The sequence below is a fragment of the Rattus norvegicus genome, chromosome 20 (assembly GCF_036323735.1).
Source record: "Rattus norvegicus strain BN/NHsdMcwi chromosome 20, GRCr8, whole genome shotgun sequence".
Taxonomy (NCBI): domain Eukaryota; kingdom Metazoa; phylum Chordata; class Mammalia; order Rodentia; family Muridae; genus Rattus; species Rattus norvegicus.
This window is the reverse complement of record NC_086038.1, coordinates 1,442,300-1,460,524: the sequence shown is the minus strand read 5'-3', so window position 1 is coordinate 1,460,524 and position 18,225 is coordinate 1,442,300. Positions and strand designations below refer to the sequence as shown.

Below are 18,225 nucleotides of genomic sequence, written 5' to 3'. Positions count from 1 at the left end.
AGAATAGCAACACTCTGGCAAGGGAAGGGAATTAGAAACAAAGTCACTGGGTGCAGACAGGGCTTTCGAGGACAAGGGTGAATTAATAAAATGAAGATACAGATAGAGTACGTTCGATTCATGTGGTAAGGTTTCACACAGTTATACTCCTTTACTGAACCTCTCTTCTTTGTGTCTTACAGTCTGTCATCTACTACAGAGGCAGGATAGGTCTGAAGAGGGTAGGGAGGAAAACTTAAGCGTACACGGCATGCAAGTTTCCCATTCAGCTTACTGAGAGCGTGTCACGTGGGCTCTACTTCCTTCCACAGCAGCCTCTTGAGTGCCCTCTTTACTTCCTTGTTCCTTAGGGTGTAGATGAGAGGGTTAAGAGAAGGAGTTCCCACAGCATAGAAGAGACCAAAGAACTTGCCCCTCTCTTGGGCATAGGGATTTTTGGGCTGCAGGTAGACAGCGATTACTGAGCTGTAGAAGAGGGTGACCACGATGAGGTGGGAGGAGCAGGTCCCAAAAGCTTTCCTGCGCCCCTTTGCAGAACGTATCCTCAGCACTGCCCTGGCGATGGCACCGTAAGAGACCAGGATGAGGCTCAGAGGCACAACCAAGATGAAGACACTGGCAACAGCCATCTGGATCTCATTGTAGGTGGTATCCCCACAGGACAGTCGAATCAAAGCAGGGACCTCACACACGAAGTCGTCAACCTGATGGTGGGGACAGAAGGGCAGGTGAAGGGTGGATGGTGTCTGAACCACTGACTCCACCAGGCCAATCACCCAGGCCACAGCTGCCAGCTGCCAACACAGGCGTGGGTGGACGATGGTGGCATAGTGCAGGGGCCGGCAGACAGCCACATAGCGGTCGAAGGCCATGACTGCCAGCAGGATGCACTCCGTTGTCCCCAGGGCTAAGAAGATGAAGAGCTGGACAAAGCATCCTAGGAAGCTGATGGTCTTTGTGGGGCCCCAGAGGTTGAGTAGCATCTGGGGGACACAGGTTGTGGTGAAGCAGAGGTCCAAGAAGGAGAGGTTGGAGAGGAAGAAGTACATTGGAGAGTGGAGCCTGGGGTCGAGTGTGGACAGCAGGAGGATGAGAGTGTTTCCTAGGAGGGTGAGGAGGTAGGAACACAAGACAACCACGAAGAGAATCTTTTCCAGGTGTGGTTGTTCAGAGAAGCCCAGCAGGAGGAAGCCCATGGGGGAGCTCTGGTTGACCATGGTGTCTGTGTCTGGTTGGAGGGATAAGATTGTCAGATTAGTGTGGTACAAAGGGCCTGGTGAAAACTCACTCTGCTTTCTCCTCAGGACCCACAAGGTAGACTGATGTCTCTCAGACTCCCTTCTCCAGGCCCATCACCTAAGGACTTCTCTTCCATTGTTCCTCCCAGTCCAATAGGGTCCTGTAGCTGAGAGGAAACCAGGAAGGTGTTGGAGAAGAGGTGGCTGCTCACAAAGACTGCCTGGGCAAAGGACGCTGATGTCAGTAGCAGCAAAGCATTCTTTGCTTTTGATGTAGTTTTTTGTATGTTGCTGTAGTGGCACCCTGTTGCGGTGAATATCAAAAAACTGGTAACCTTTTATTCCTCTCTAGTACCAGCACCTGTGGGGCCACATGGCACTGCAAGGTATTTTTTTTTTTTAAGATTTATTTATTTATTATATATAAGTACACTGTAGCTGTCTTCAGATACACCAGAAGAGGGCATCGGATCTCTTTACAGATGGTTGTGAGCCACCATGTGGTTGCTGGGAATTGAACTCATGACCTCTGAAAGAGTAGTCGGGTGCTCTTAACCGCTGAGCCATCTCTCCAGCCCATTGCAAGGTATTTTTATCTCAGTGGCTCCATGCTGCCCTCAAGTACTCTCAGAGCTAGGCAAGCCACAAGCTGTTCCAGTGTGGCGTCTTGGCCCACTGGTCCCTAGAATCAGGGGGGCCATATGGAACTAACCACAATTTATCTCTGATTAGTATCTCTCCTGGTGGCTCTCTGCTAGCTGAGAACTCTCTGGTTCCAGCCACCCGGTAAAATCAAGATTCAACAAACTGCAACCCAGCATTCAGGTTTATTTGTTAAGTTCTCAATCCAAATTACATCCACAGAATAAACTCCCATTTGACAAGGATATAAACCACCCACGTGAATAAGATACATTTGCCTACAGAAATCCATCCCTTAAGAAATATACATAACTACCTTGGTAGTTTCTCTCTCTCTCTCTCTCTCTCTCTGTCACACACACACACACACACACACACACACACACACACACACACACACACACACATACACACACACACAATGTTTCCTTGTGTAGCCCTGGCTGTCTTGTCATTCTGTAGACCAGGCTAGCCTCATACTCAGAGCTATCTGCTTGCCTCTGTCTCCAGTTCTGGGATTGAAGGTGTGTGCCGCCACTGCCTATCTGTCTTTCTGGCATTTACTGGTCTGTACATTTGTCTTTTTCTTAAGCTTTAAGATGTAAACGTTGTGCTACAAACCAGGGCAGGGGGTAGTCATCTGAAGAAGTCATCTGATAACCATTCTCTCATTTTTCTATTAGCATTTTACACCCGTGAAATATTTTCCTTGGGCCAATTGAGATAGATAGCTATCTGAACACCTCGTTTCCACAGTGTCCCTGCAGTGATCTTCCCAATTTCATCAATGACCGAACTGTCTTAGGTAAATAACATGTTTCAGGCCATCTATTCACCAGACATTAGGATCAAGACTCCAGAGATCATTTCCCTGGCCTGGTGTTCAGAGAAATGCAGAAAGAGGGGAACTGTGGCTGATCGTGGTCTTCTGTTCAGAGCTTGAAGGAATGAAACCACATGGCCACCTGATTCGATATAGGTGATAGAAATTCACCCTGTTTAGGTCGGGCATGGTGGCATTGCCTTTCATGGTAGTGCTCAGGAGGCGGGGGAAGGTGGGTGGTGAGTTTGAGGACAGCATGGGCCACAGAGTGATTCCTTATTTCAGAAGCAAAAATGGGCTTAGCAGTTAAAAGTGCTTGGTGCTCTTACTAAGGAGCCAGAGTTTAGTTCCCAACACCCATGTCAAGCAGTTCACAGTAGCCTATGAATCCATGGAATCCAATGTCCTTTTCTGGCCTCTGTAAGCACTAAAACACATGGGAAACAACACACACACATACATACATACACACACACACATACACACACATTCACACACACATTCACACACACACATACACACATACACTCACACACACATTCACACACACATACACACACATACACTCACACACACATTCACACACACACATACACACACACTCACACACATACACACACATACACACATACACACACACTCACACACATGCACACACATACATACACACATACACACATTCACATACACACACATACACACATTCACATACACACACATACACACATTCACACACACACTCACACCCACATTCACACACAACATATATACACACACACACATACACACACACTCACATACACACATACACACATACACACATTCACATACACACACTCACACATACACACACTCACACACACACACACTCACACACACATACACACACACTCACACACACATTCACACACAACATACACACACACACACAGAGTAAATGAAATCTCATTGTTTTTGTTTTGGTTTTTTTAAAGCAACCTCCTCCAATAGGAAAGAAACAAACAAAATGTCTGGTTTCGGTTGCCTTCCAGCCTGAGGCTTGGTTGTTGAGTACACATCTGATATTTCACAGATGAGAAATATTCTACTTACCTTCAACCACAGAACGTCTTCTTTGGACAGCAAAGAACTTTCAACAGGTGCCTAGCCCCCAACATGGACACCAAGAGGAAAACTGAATATAAGATTACTCGTCTCTGAATGGGTGCTTAGCTCTCTAGTATTAATAAGAATTGATAATGTTCACTACTAGGCCCTTTCCTAAGTACATGTATGTGCGTCGCACCTCTTAGTAAGTAAATGTTAGCTAGTATCTTCCTTGTTGGGAATGTTTACATTGTGTAAATTCAGCAAATACTATAAACTCAGGCTCCGAATCCCTCTAACGAAGTTGGGTGTTAAACATCTTATCATTACCCTTTTCAACTCTACGTATCTGCACCACCCTAACAGGAGAAGTTGAAGCAAAGAAAGTTGAGATCAATAAACTAAGGGAGCATATTTGTAAGCAGTCAGTTGTGTAAACTACAGTGCTCCATGGTCTTTTCTATGGCACAGATGAAGTCAAGGTTGGTCAGAGCCATCTCTTCCACCAACAGCCTTCCCTGTCAGTACATGGAGAAGTTAGCGTCTGTTAATGGTTCTCGTAGTGGAAAAACTGACATGGTGTTTGGTGGAGAGAGGATCCCAGAATTCCTGACCTATGGAGAAACAGCTCATTAGTTCAGCTGAGACCCAAGGGTTCTACAGCCCATAGACAATTAATTAGCTTGTAACTATGGTTGAGGGGCATGGGACTCTCGAGGATACACGCCAGCAATAGTCCCCACTGGTGTAGGCCAATAGTTCACCTACTCCCTTTCTCTCAATAGGATAGTGTTTGGGAATAACCAGTGTCACATCTGTTCTTAGTTCTTTCATATATCCCTATAGGACTATACCACTAGCATCTCTCAAATCCTTCCTTTCTGCTTAATTCCTCTGAAATATTCTATATTGTAATAATGTGGGATGATCAAATCCTAGGTTCGTAGATGACTTGGGATATTTGTCTACCTCTCATCTAATGAATCATAATGGGAATGTAAGTTCCTTTAGCCCAGTTCAAATGATGGTGGATGTATCAGGGCCTCATATCTGGACCTCATTTTTGAACTCTGACTGTGTAACTCGAATTTGTATATCTGATAGTTAGCAGAATCCCATGGTGGTTCTTTGGTGTGTTGATTGATAGCCCTAGCAGTGGTAAAACTCAAGTCTACACTCTCTCCACAGAGGCGGGAGAACAGTGTTATAATCCAGAAGGTTATCACAGTGTAAAATACTGAGCAGGATGCAAAGGATGGTTGATCCCATTACCTCAGCCGTGTAATTAATTATTCTGACCAGCCCCAAACCCAGAGGTATCTTAGAGATGATGGAATCCCACAAAGGAAAAGAAGGAATAGCCACGACTGTAGTGGTGATACCTAGGTTTCATGTGTCTGGATCTGCAACACCTTCTTTCTGAGGTACAGTCTTGCATGTACTGAAGAGACTCTTATCAAGTGCTGTTATGAGAAAGGACCAGACTCAGTTTAGGTCTACAGGTGTATACGTAAGTTCACACAATAGTTTTGCTTCTAGTTTCTGTCAGAACTCTTTCATGACTGTGTTCCAACAGGACAAAGACAGTATCTTTTCCTTCAGGCAAACAAGACTGCAATAGAGCATGGATTGATTTCCGTACTTTAGCTTAACCTTCTTCCCTCAATCTGTCCTTCTATCTGTCCTTTTCCCTCTTTTCCACTTTCCTTCATTTCCTGGTTTATACAGACAGACTCTTCTTATATATCCAAGGATGACCTGAAACTTTCAAGTCTTTCTAATGTGGGTATTAAAGGCATGCACAGAAGACTTGTCTGTAGTGTAGAGTGGCCATTTTTAAGCTATCAATATGGTGGGGCTACGGTGGAGCACATCTTTAACCCTAGCATTCAGGCAGATGCAGGTGGATCTCTGTGAGTTCAAGGTCAGACTAGTTTATTTAGAAAGTCTCAGAATAGCCAATACTATATAGTGGGACCTTGTTTCAAAAAACCAACCAACAACCAACCAACCAACCATAAACAAATAAACCTTGAGTTGGAAAGAAATGCAGTTACACACTGTTGTTAGTGAATGATATAGTATCTTATCATCTAGATTTCCTGGATATGAATAGTCATAGAACATGAAATAAAACAACTGGGAAATTATGAATTTAAATATTTATTATCTTTGTTTTAATACAATTTATTTCAGTATGAGTTTGTATAAATTAACTTTTTAATGCCGTGTGAATGTATTTATAATGATAATTCTCTTCTTCTAAATAATTAAAAAGGATTTTTATTTGTGTGCATGCTGTGCAAGGGGGATGCTCACAGAGGCCAGAAGAGGGTTCAGGATCTCCTGGGGATGGAGTCAGAGGAGGTTGTGAGCTGCCTGATGTGTGTGTTGGAAACAGAACTTGAATCCTCGGGAAGAGCAGGAAGTACTTTTAGCTGCTGAGCCATTTCCCCAGCCTCTGATAACAATTCTCTTTCTCCTCTAGGACAGAGGAATGATTGTGTCAGTCTCTGGTTAAACAGCATGAGGCATAAGCAAAAATGAGGACAAAAAAGAACATCATAATAATCTAAACATAACAAGATTTATATGAGGAAGAGAATATTAGTTGTAGGCGCATGGTAGTAATGACCATCTGTGAAGGGAAAGATTGGCCAAACTTGTGAACTTGATTATGACCACGTTCTCATGAATACTCTGAACACATCTTTTTTTTTTCAGAATGTGAAAAAGGTAACCCTTGCTAACCTAAGTATTGCTTGAAATAAAGTTCTAGAAATATGTTTAGAAATATTGATGAAGATTCGCATGAAATATTTAAAAATATAGGGAGTTAGAGAGATTGTTCAGTAGTTAGGCATGGTTATTGATCTTGTAGAGCACCAAGAATCAGTTTCTAGCCCATACACCACGGCTCACAACTGCCTGTAACTCCAATTTCAGAACCTAGTGTTTTCTCCTGACCTCTGAGAACTCTACAAATATACACATCCAAGTACTCTCTTATAAACATCAAACAAATTTTAAAATGTTAAAAGTACAAACTCACAGAAATTATATGATCTTAAAAGGTTCTCTACACACATGCAGACACATGCATGCATGCATGCAGAAATGCATGCACACACATGAACGCACCTATATGACAAGACCTGATCACACAAAACTAGTAACAAAGTTTTTAAAATTCAGAAACTAGTTCTCAATGGTTTATTAGTCAAAATAGTTTAAAAGCCCCTTTTATGCTAGACATTTCAGCCCATCCATTGATTTAACATTATTTAAAATACATTTAGCATAAATTCATTACCTAAATTTGATTTTAAATAAACATGACCTAAAATACACAGTAGTACTGAAAAAAGGTCTTCAAACATTGCACTTCAACTTCAATTTTTAAGAATGAAATTAGAAATAACATCCCAAGACCTATTTTAATAAGACCCATTAATAAACAGCCTATTTATAGCTTTCAGAACATTTCCTTCAGGGTGTGAAATACCTGAAAACATTATACAAAGTATTTTGTGTCAAGATCTTCATCACTTGTTTGTAGACTTTTCCACATGGAGTATTTTCATAAGAGTTTGGCTACTACTGACATTGTCTAATTTAATCTTTAATTATGGCCGAGTTTAGCAACTGTTTTACAGAATTGCAGGAAATTCAACCATCGGCTTCGTTGAGATTGCGTTGGTTAAGATCGTATTGATTGAGATTATATTGATTAAGCAGAGTCAGCCAGGAGGGTAAGTGTACTGGGGGTATTAATGTAATAGCCTAGAAAGTGGGAAATAAAACCCATAAAGATCCAGGGCTCATCACATGTTTGCAGTTTTTAGGCATCTGGAGTCTGGACCATTGAATGGCATCCCTTCAAAGTAAGGACAAATTCTATGTTCACATTTAACACCACTGATAGTAAACCACTAGTGCTTTAGATACAGGGGAAGCAAATTTCAGTGATCCATTTTTGTACCCCCAGAAAGGAGTGTGTGTGCACTCACAGGACTGGTGAGTGACTTGACCACAGAGCAGGAAAGGGCCCTTGTACCGGTGCATTGATGCTTTTCATGAGACCCAACGGACTCTAGAGTATGAAACATCAATGGTGGGGAGAAATTCTTAGCCTCTAAAGTTCTTGGACCAGGTAATCTTACAGTTGCAAGAAAACTATCCATCAGGAAATGTTCTAGGCCTTCTCTTCACTGTAGAGACAATGTCCCTGTTAGAGACAAAGCTCTTAACTGTGGGGTATCTAATGTCTTTGAGGCTAGAAATGCTTACCACTAATAGGGTTTTGTCAAACCAAAGGAATGATTAAGCCACGTTTACAACATCCTTCACTGCAGTGTACTAGTTATACAACTTGGTGTAACATAACCAGAACTAAAGTCAAAGCAAGGCCATAACTAGGTCCCCACTGTTACTCTAACAATTCTCTTCAATTTACCAGTCATTTACATTCTAATTACCAGTATCTCCCCAGTTTCCTCAAAAGTCTCAGTGTGTCTACCAATCCTGGCTTTGAACTTACAGCAATCCTTCTGCTATAACTATGTCTCTCTTAGGTATTTTTGGATTCCCCATCCTTCCCCCAAAGTCTCCAGAATGCCCTCTTTACTTCCTTGTTCCTCAGGGTATAAATGAGAGGGTTCAGTGTGGGAGTGCCCACTGCATAGAAGAGACCAAAGAACTTGCCCCTCTCCTGGGCATAAGGATTTTTGGGTTGCAGATAGACAGCGATTACTGAGCTGTAGAAGAGGGTGACCACGATGAGGTGGGAGGAGCAAGTCCCAAAAGCCTTTTTCCATGCTTCAGTGGAGTTTATCCTCAGCACTGCCCTGGCAATGGCACCGTAAGAGACAAGGATGAGGCTCAGAGGCACAACCACAAGAATGACACTGGACACAGCCAACTGAATCTCATTAAAAGTGGTGTCTCCACAGGACAGTTGAATTAGAGATGGGACTTCACAAAGAAAATCATCTATCTGCCTATGAGGACAGAAGGGCAGGCGGAGAGTGGGAGGTGTCTGGACTATGGATTGAATCAGCCCCATTATCCAGGCCACAGCTGCTAGCTTCCAGCACAGGCGGGGGTGGATGATGGTGGTATAGTGGAGGGGTTGGCAGACAGCCACATAGCGGTCAAAGGCCATTACTGTTAGGAGGATGCATTCGGTGGTTCCCAAGGACAGGAAGATGAAGAGCTGAACAGAGCATCCCAGGAAGCTGATGGTTTTTGTGGGGCCCCAGAGGTTGAGTAGCATCTGGGGGACACAGGTTGTGGTGAAGCAGAGGTCCAAGAAGGAGAGGTTGGAGAGGAAGAAGTACATCGGAGAGTGGAGCCTGGGGTCGAGTGTGGACAGCAGGAGGATGAGAGTGTTTCCTAGGAGGGTGAGGAGGTAGGAACACAAGACAACCACGAAGAGAATCTTTTCCAGGTGTGGGTGTTCAGAGAAGCCCAGCAGGAGGAAGCCAGTGGGGGAGCTCTGGTTGACCATAGTCCATTTCTGCTATGAATCCAGCTGGAGGTGCATCATCCTTTGACTGTCTTTCTGTTGTTTTGTGCTGTGATTCAAAACTCTCCCCTCCCCCCTTGCCTGATTCAATTCTAAGCCACCAAAATTCAAATATTACCTGGCAGTCTTCCAGTTAATTTCCATTTTCATGGATACATTCTCTGTCTTTTTTTCTCTCTCTCTTTCCTTTCTTTTTAAAGACAGGTTTTCTCTGTGTCATCCTGGCTGTTCTGGAACTTGCTCTGTAGACCAAGCTTACAGAGATCTACTTTCCTTTGCTCCATGAGTGCTGGGATTAAAGGCATGTGTCACTACAGCCTGGCCGTTCCTTCTCTTTACTGATCACCAAAGACCTAGGCATGCACTAAGAGGTGCAGGGAGTGGGTTTCCATATCTGTTCTTTTTGGTGTCCGTATGATGACTGTCACCATCTGCTGAGAACTTTCTGCCCATCTGTCTCCATTCTACATGTCTGGAATATTTATCAGCATTGGTTTCTTGTTACAGAGGTTCAATACCAGATAATTGAAACGTCTTCCCCAACATTACACAGCCAACAAACCCAGACCTGGATTCTGAGCCCTGTTCGATTTCCTATGTGGTACTCACACACTCTGCATCCATTATGTAGCCCAGGTACAATGATTGTACTCTACCTTTGTTTGCAGATGAAGAGAAACAGAGGCAGGTAAAATAATTTGTTCAGGACAACACAACGTGTGTCAGATGTGACCCCACTGTTTAAGACGTGCGGGATTTTGCTGGACTACAGAAGAAAAATCTCTAGACTTACCATGATCAGGTCAGAGTCTTCTCACTCCTTGGCAGGGGAGGTTTCCCCATAATGAGGAGTTTCTGGTTTGAACGGAGCCTCCTCTTGATCTTCACACCATGAAAAGTGAGAGCAAACTGATAGCTTGTGCCCCGGTGACAGCACTGGTGTTAGGGCTCAGCATACTGTGGATGGGAATGCCACCCTGAACTTCCCAAAGCAGTCTGCATCAGTGCCATGACCTGGATATGACTACTGTGTTTTCTCTTTGATTCAGGCAAAGTAATTCTTCAGAAGAATGCAGTAATGCTGAGCCTTGACCCAAAAGAGACTGCTTCCAGCATCTGGCCCTCAGCACATCTTACCACAGTTATTCTTCCAAAGTGAGGAAGTTATCTTCCCTTTCTCTGACACTGGAAACGAAAAGGAGGGATCCCTGGACTCTCATCCCGTAGGGACATGTTTTTAGTTCTCCGAGGAATCTGGTTCCTCTGCCCACTGGTGATTAATTAGGCACTGTTGGTAATGATGGTTCATAGCTAATCGACGACAACATTCCGGTATAATATTCCATGGCGATAAGGTCTCCTCTGTTTCTTAGTGTCTCTAGGGGGAACAATGACATTCTCTTATCTACGGCGTCCTCTTGATTTCTCTTAAGCCTTGCTTCTACCCTCTGAATACACACGTATTGTATTTTATGTCTTATCTCTTTGTTAATTTGAGGTGCAGGTTACATAAATCCAGTATTTAGGTTTTGAAAATGTTCTTTTCATTGTCATGCATTAGTACATTGAGCTCCATTATTATATGTTCTCACACACACTATATATATGTATATGTATATACATACATGTATATATATACATACATGTATATATATAATATTTATGATCTATGATCTTCTCTTGTCTTTCTTATCCCCCTCTGTTCTCCTCTTGTGTCCTTCTAGTTTCATGTCTTTTTGCGACCCAGTGAGTTATATTAGGTGTGCTTACAATTTTGTGGGTGAGCCTTTATTTACAGGAGCACGGGCATCTGACCTGGGGCTACACCACTGAAGACGATGTGCTTCTTCCCTTCAGCAATCATCATGTGTAAATGAACTTTAACAGTAGACAGTTTATTATTTATTTTTAATTATCAATTATTTTACTTATCTATATCCAAAATGTTCACCTCCCACTCCCGGTTTATTATTTATATACAGCAAAGACATGGAATCACAATGACTGTATGATGACAACAGTGTTGAGACACCTCATTGTATCATCAGGAGCAATGGGTATGGGCCAGGGATGAAGCTCTAGGCTGTTCCCTACAGCAGTCCAAGATAATTTTTCACAGACTTCTCCCCAAGTGAAGATGGGATGAGTTTTCTGAAGAAAAGAATTTCAGTGTGAGCCAATGTTAAGCAGTGCCTTATATTGGTAGGAAAACCTCTCTGTAGACTTAAGCACTGGAGACAGAGAGGTACTCAGAGCTGGTGGAAGCCACATAAAGTGTGTGTGTGTGTGTGTGTGTGTGTGTGTGTGTGTGTGTGTGTGCGCGCGTGCTTCACAAAAGAGTTGTACTTTAGTTTCTTGGTAGTTGCTAATATTTTTGGCAGCTTTCAAAATACATCTTAAAAGTTTGCTAAGACGATTTCCCCCTCTTTTTGGTAAATGGGATTATAGGGTAGCTTCCGGGGATGGGGATTACAACCTGAAGAAATGAAGCCACAAGTGACAAGGGTTTTCAGTAGCTTGTCTTTTTTTAAATGATAAGTGGTGGTTGTAGTAAGAGTCCTTGAAAATTGAAGGTTTATAGCTGGGAAATAAAAGAGTACCTTCCTGAGGGTAGTACGTGCTTAGTCTTTAAGCCATGATTCATTGCTATTTTAACATTCTTATTTGAAACTTTTCTATATAAAAGAATTCTGCTTTTATGCAAGCAGCCTTCATAACAAATGTTAACTGTGCTCAAATTCTGGTTTCTCAGCTGGCAAAGGCTTACAGTTTATCCTGGAATGGGGGACTTCTTTCCTTTCCATGCCCCTCCATTTTCTCAGTCTGTCTATCCTATTCAGTGTCAGTGACTTTTGTGGTTGCTACGGCCAAAAACCCGACAAGAAGCATCATAAGGGCTCTTGCTCTCTCTTGCTCTTGACTTTGTGCTCCAGTTCTCTCCCCATTCCATTCACCCCTCTCTCTTCACCTGTTCGTAGCTGGCCTCTACTTCTTCTTCTTCTTCTTCTTCTTCTTCTTCTTCTTCTTCTTCTTCTTCTTCTTCTTCTTCTTCTTCTTCTTCTTCTTCTTCTTCTTCTTCTTCTTCTTCTCCTTCCTCCTCCTCCTCCTTCCTTCCTCCCTCCCTCCTCTCTCTCTCTCTCTCTCTCTCTCTCTCTCTCTCTCTCTCTCTCTACCTTTCTTGGCCTCTAATACTCCTCAGCTTCCCTCTCCATTCCCTGAATAAAGTCTATACTAAAAAGGGAGGAGGAGGAGGAGGAGGAGGAGGAGGAGGTGCAGGGGAGGGGGAGAGGGATAAGAATAAGATTAAGAATGCGAATAAGAAGCAGCAGCATCATAAGGAATGAGGGATTTATTTTGGCTTACAGGTTGAGGGATGCAGTCCATTATGGTAGAAAAACATGGTAGGAGGAGTGTTAGTAGCAGAGCCACACTGGATTCACAGTCAAGAAGCAGGGAGTGGAAGCAAGTGGGGCCATGCCATAAAACCCCAAGACCTGCCTCAATGACCCATTTTCTCCATCCCTGCTTCTATTCCTAAACGTTCCACAGCATTACAAAAGAGTGCCATTACCTGTGGACCTTGTGTTCAAAAACATGAGCATATAGGGAGGATGTGGGATGAGGCAGGCATTTCACATTCAAATAACGACTTCCATCAGTGGAGAAACATTTCCTGGTTCAGGCAGCTCTCATGTTATGTTGCTATATCTAATGTTATGAGGCAGAAGTCCTCATGCTCTGCAAGATCTAGGAGGCTACAAAGAAATGTCTCATTACTCTGAAAGACAAAGATAGAGAGTCAGACAGACAGATAGATAGATTATAGATTATAGATAGAGATAGATTAATGATGGTGAGATATATGATAAACATAAGTATAGATAGGTAGATAGATTGAGATAGATATAGATAGATCATAATGATATAGGTAATAGAGATAGATGACAGAGACTTTTTTTTTCAGTTACTACTGTACTTTATTGTGTTCAACCAAATCACCATGTTACAAAAATAGCAAGCTGCCATAATAAAAAATAAGTCTCCTCTATCCAGCACCAGATAGCATCATTTTACTTTCAAGCCTAGAAATTGCACACTTGTATATAAACCAACCGAAGATGAGGATTGAGAGTTCATCTTGGTGGATTTTTCCTTTGATGAATATGAAGTGTCCTTCCTTATCTTTTTTGATGACTTTTAATTGAAAATTGATTTTATTTGATATTAGAATGGCTACTCCAGCTTGCTTCTTCTGACCATTTGTTTGGAAAGTTGTTTTCCAGCCTTTCACTCTGAGGTACTGTCTGTCTTTGAGATGACAGAGACTTAAGAAGTGACTAGATTATCACTTTCACATTGTAAGCAAATCAAAGGGCATATTCAAAGTATCAGATTTGTTGTAACCCAAGCCTTTGCTTGCACTGCACATGCAGATATATGCCTCCCCTAAGCAGAAATAACAACTGGGGAGAGAATATATATCCAGAGACCACCACGAAAGAGTTTGAGAATGTAGAGAAACAAAGATAATGAAGACACAATGGAAAACAGAGGAAATATCAAGAGTAGATAATGTTTGAACTTAAAGTCCATAAAGGAAATGCTTATTTCTCCGTCTCTCTCTCTCCTTTCATAGTCACACTCACGTGTGACTCAGGTGTGTGGCCTTGGGGACTTCACATTTTAAATTTTTTTCCAAAAATATATTTTAATTGAAACAGGATTGTATCACTTTTTCCCTGACGTTTTTTTTCTCCCTCCATCCCCTCTCAGGTTCCCTCCCACCAACTCCTCACATGTCTCCCTTTCTAGTTCACAGCTTCTTTTATTATTATTAATTATTAAATTATTATTATTAATTATTATATTAATTAATATGCACAAATAAGAATACAATATATATATCATGAAGAAACTTTTTATTTCAGAAAGCACACAAGTATTTTGCCCTCAGCTTTCCCCAGAGTCCACGTCCTTCCCCAGCAGCTTCCAGAATGCTCTCTTCACCTCCTTGTTCCTCAGGGTGTATACGAGAGGGTTGAATGTGGGGGTGCCCACTGCATAGAAGAGACCAAAGAACTTGCCCCTCTCTTGGGCATAGGGATTTTTGGGCTGCAGATAGACAGCGATGACTGAGCTGTAGAAGAGGGTGACCACGATGAGGTGGGAGGAGCAGGTCCCAAAAGCTTTCCTGCGCCCTTTTCGAGAGTTAGTTTTCAGCACTGCCCTGACGATGGCACCATAAGAGACAAGGATGAGGCTCAGAGGTACAAGCAGGAAGATGACTCCTGCAACTGCCAACTGGATCTCATTAAAAGTGGTGTCCCCACAAGAGAGTCGAATTAGAGATGGGACTTCACAAAGAAAGTCATCTATCTGCCTGTGGGGACAGAAGGGCAGTTTGAGGGTGGGAGGTATCTGAACTATGGATTGGACCAAACCTATACCCCAGGCCACACCTGCCAACTGCTGACACAGGCGTGGGTGGATGATGGTGGCATAGTGGAGGGGTTGGCAGACAGCCACATAGCGGTCAAAGGCCATCACCGTCAGGAGGATGCACTCTGTCGTCCCCAGGAGCATGAAGATGAAGAGTTGGACAGAGCATCCCAGGAAACTGATGGTCTTTGTGGGGCCCCAGAGGTTGAACAGCATCTGGGGGACACAAGTTGTGGTGAAGCAGAGGTCCAAGAAGGAGAGGTTAGAGAGGAAGAAGTACATTGGAGAGTGGAGCCTGGGGTCGAGTGTGGACAGCAGGAGGATGAGTGTGTTTCCTAGGAGGGTGAGGAGGTAGGAACACAAGACAACCACGAAGAGAATCTTTTCCAGGTGTGGGTGTTCAGAGAAGCCCAGCAGGAGGAAGCCAGTGGGGGAGCTCTGGTTGACCATAGTCTGTTCTGCTATGAATCCAGCTGGAGGTGCTGTCCCATCATCACGATTCAATGAGTCCTGAAGTCCTGCAGTCGGGACACTTCTGCCTCTGTCTCTTCTTGAGCCCACCTCTCAGCAGCTCCTTGTTTTCTCCCCCAGCTCCTGGTCTTCTCCTCCTGCTTCTGTCAGAGGTCTAGAGGTCCCAAGGAAACCAGGGACAGCTGGATCCTATACTTGAGCCTCTGATTCCTTGGTAAAGGGGAAGAGAGGCTAATTAAAAACAGGGATTCACTCATTAATTTTTATTATCACAACAGACATTTGCTAAGCATGTGCTACGATCTGTACACTGGCCTACTGTTGAAGTTGTTCCTTCTAGGTGGTAGGAATAATAATGAATTTTGCGGCTTATGATGATCCGATGATAAAACTCAGTTCGGCTTCTTCTTACTTTCTGATAGCATTTGCAGAAGTGTAGACAACCGATTGAAACTAGGTCTATAGACAAGATATTACCCCCCCCCCCCAACGAATGCTGCAATTTCCAGTGACCTCAATTAGGACTCTTGTTTGAAAACAAAGCTCATGGGGCTGGACAGAGGGCTCAGTGGTTAAGAGGGCTGGCTATTTTTCCAGGGGACCTGAGTTTGATTCCCAGGACCCACAAGGGGGGCTCACAGTAACTGCTGTTTTGGATCTTTCAGGTGTGTAAGTCACACACACACACACACACACACACACAGAGAGAGAGAGAGAGAGAGAGAGAGAGAGAGGCAAACCTCCCATACACATAAAACAAAATTAAAATTAAATAAAAACAATCTTTATAGCTCATCAAATTGGACCAAATATTTTCCCTCTAAGAGAAAAATATTTTTCTTTTTTAAATATTTTATTTATTTATTATATATGAGTACACTGTAGCTGTCTTCAGACACACCAGAAGAAGGCATCAGATCTCATTACAGATGGTTGTGAGCCACCATGTGGTTGCTGGGATTTGAACTCAGGACCTCAGGAAGAGCAGTCGGTGCTCTTAACCACTGAGCCATCTCTCCAGCCCCCGAAAAACCTTTTACATTATATGTATTTGGATATATTTTAAGAAAAAAGTGTTAGGCTTACAGTGATTGTCACCTGATATTATAATGACATAATTCCTTAAGAACATAGAATCCTAGAAATGGGGGGATGACCAAGTGGTTAAGAGTGCAAATTATTCTCAAAGAAAATTTAAGATCAGTTGCCAGCACATGTGTTGGCCAGCTCCCAACTACTTATTCCAGGGGATCTGACACTATTGAGTACCTCAGTCATCTGTACACATGTGTGCATACTAACAAACACACACATAATTAAAAGCAATAAAAATAATTTTCAAAATTGGAAATAAAAAAAAGAGAGAAGATACAATCCAGGCATTAGACTGTCTTAGACTGAAGGACCTGTGAGATTGAGACAGCCTGGGCTTCAGAAAGAGGCCTTGCTTCACTAAATAAAGTTAAAAAAAAAATAAAGGACCAAACCCCATGCAGTTTTCTAGTGAAAGTTTGAAGTAGCTTAATTTCTTTTCATTTAAGGTAAAATTTTGTTGCAGGATATTTGAAGTCCCGTCCCCCCTTTCTTCCCTCCCTTCCTCCCTCTCTCCCTTCATTCCTCTTGTTCCCCTCCCTTCTTCTTCCCACCTTTCTTCTGTCAAAGCCAGGGTATTGCTACATTACAGAGACATGGGTGGATTTGAACATGAGATCCCCCTGTCTCAGCACCATAATGTTGAAACATCCAAAGTAGGGTTTTGATTTTGCATAATTATTAGTTAATATGATTCCGATACATTTTCAAATATTTTACTTTGAAGTGAGTTTATGTATTCATAAGAGCTACCAGAGTTCTTTGAAAAAGTGCCTGTATAACTTTGTAAAAGATTCACCATTTAAAGTATTTTCATTTCGACTATATTTCCTCATGTATCATTTTTATTCTGAGTCATTGGGAGCAAGTTACTGGCCAGGGTATTGCTACATTACAGAGACCTGCAACAATGTGGTCTCTGAAACAAAATATACAGGACATGAATTTCCAAGAACTTATAATGGATATAGTGCCTCATGAACACCCCAGATTCCAAAGTTGCCCATTGTTCTGATACTTTCAGAAGTGTCTTTGTGAGGACTGTGATAAAACAGATGACCAAAAGCAACTTCGGGAGAAACAGGTTTTTACTTCCGCTTTGAGCTCTCAGGTCATTCTTCATCACTGAGGGAAGTCAGGGTAGGAACTGAAGAAGAGACCATGGAGGAATCCTACTTCATTGGCTTGCTTTCCATGACTTGTTCTACCTGCTTTCTTACACAACCCAGAACTACCTACCTAGGGTTTGGTACCACTCACAGTAGGCTATACCTTTCCCTAATTAATCAAGAAATGCCTTAGAGACTTCACTATAGGCAAGATAATGGTGACAATTTTTTTCAATTGAGGTTCTTCCTAGATAACTCTAGCTTGTGTTACATTGACAAAAACCAAAAATTGTAACACCACCACCACCACCAACAACAACCACCACCACCACCACCACCAATAACAACTACCAGACTAACATTGTTGTTTCTTTTTGCATAGTATCAAGTCAAAATTCACACACCACACTTAGCTCTGTTTATGGCAGCCCGTAGTAAGTAACTAAGTTAAGGGATTTTTTAAAAATATTGGGCAATGTTGACAGACTATGTATAAGAGCTCATAGGCTGGAAATGTGTGCAGTCTCCTGTCTCTGAAAAACCCAAACACCGTCAGAAGAACACAGAACTGAAAGCCATAAAGTAAAGTTACTGAGTGTGGGAGAGACAGAGCTGTAGAGAGAACTGTGTTGCATCTCGCAGGAGGTGATGGTACTGTTGTAAAAGAGAGGGGACCTGGGGCACTGAAGCTCACCATGAAGATGGCAGGTAGTGACAGCCACTTGACAGCTGAGAGGCAGGAACCCTGCAGGTTGATGGGTGGGGCCTGAAGAGGGGATGAGTGGGTTGTGCCTCCTC

The 18,225-nt window shown here is 42.7% G+C and overlaps 3 protein-coding genes across 3 annotated transcripts; all 3 read right to left on the bottom strand.

The window, feature by feature from the left end:
* Window positions 1-284: 284 nt before the first annotated feature.
* Or2h2 (olfactory receptor family 2 subfamily H member 2) lies at window positions 285-1,217 on the bottom strand. Its single transcript, NM_212493.1, has one exon. The coding sequence runs from the start codon at window positions 1,215-1,217 to the stop codon at window positions 285-287; it is 933 nt and encodes a 310-aa protein (NP_997658.1).
* Window positions 1,218-8,359: 7,142 nt separating this feature from the next.
* Or2h1 (olfactory receptor family 2 subfamily H member 1) lies at window positions 8,360-9,298 on the bottom strand. The gene has a single exon (NM_001001429.1). The coding sequence runs from the start codon at window positions 9,296-9,298 to the stop codon at window positions 8,360-8,362; it is 939 nt and encodes a 312-aa protein (NP_001001429.1).
* A 4,968-nt stretch (window positions 9,299-14,266) lies between these two features.
* Window positions 14,267-15,205, bottom strand: Or2h1b (olfactory receptor family 2 subfamily H member 1B). Its single transcript, NM_001001428.1, has one exon. It carries the CDS (start codon window positions 15,203-15,205, stop codon window positions 14,267-14,269), a length of 939 nt encoding a protein of 312 aa, NP_001001428.1.
* Between the last annotated feature and the right edge of the window lie 3,020 nt (window positions 15,206-18,225).

Excerpts from the sequence above, each read along its gene's own strand:
- Or2h2 (NM_212493.1), bottom strand. The coding sequence starts at position 1,217 with ATGGTCAACCAGAGCTCCCCCATGGGCTTCCTCCTGCTGGGCTTCTCT.
- Or2h1 (NM_001001429.1), bottom strand. The coding sequence starts at position 9,298 with ATGGTCAACCAGAGCTCCCCCACTGGCTTCCTCCTGCTGGGCTTCTCT.
- Or2h1b (NM_001001428.1), bottom strand. The coding sequence starts at position 15,205 with ATGGTCAACCAGAGCTCCCCCACTGGCTTCCTCCTGCTGGGCTTCTCT.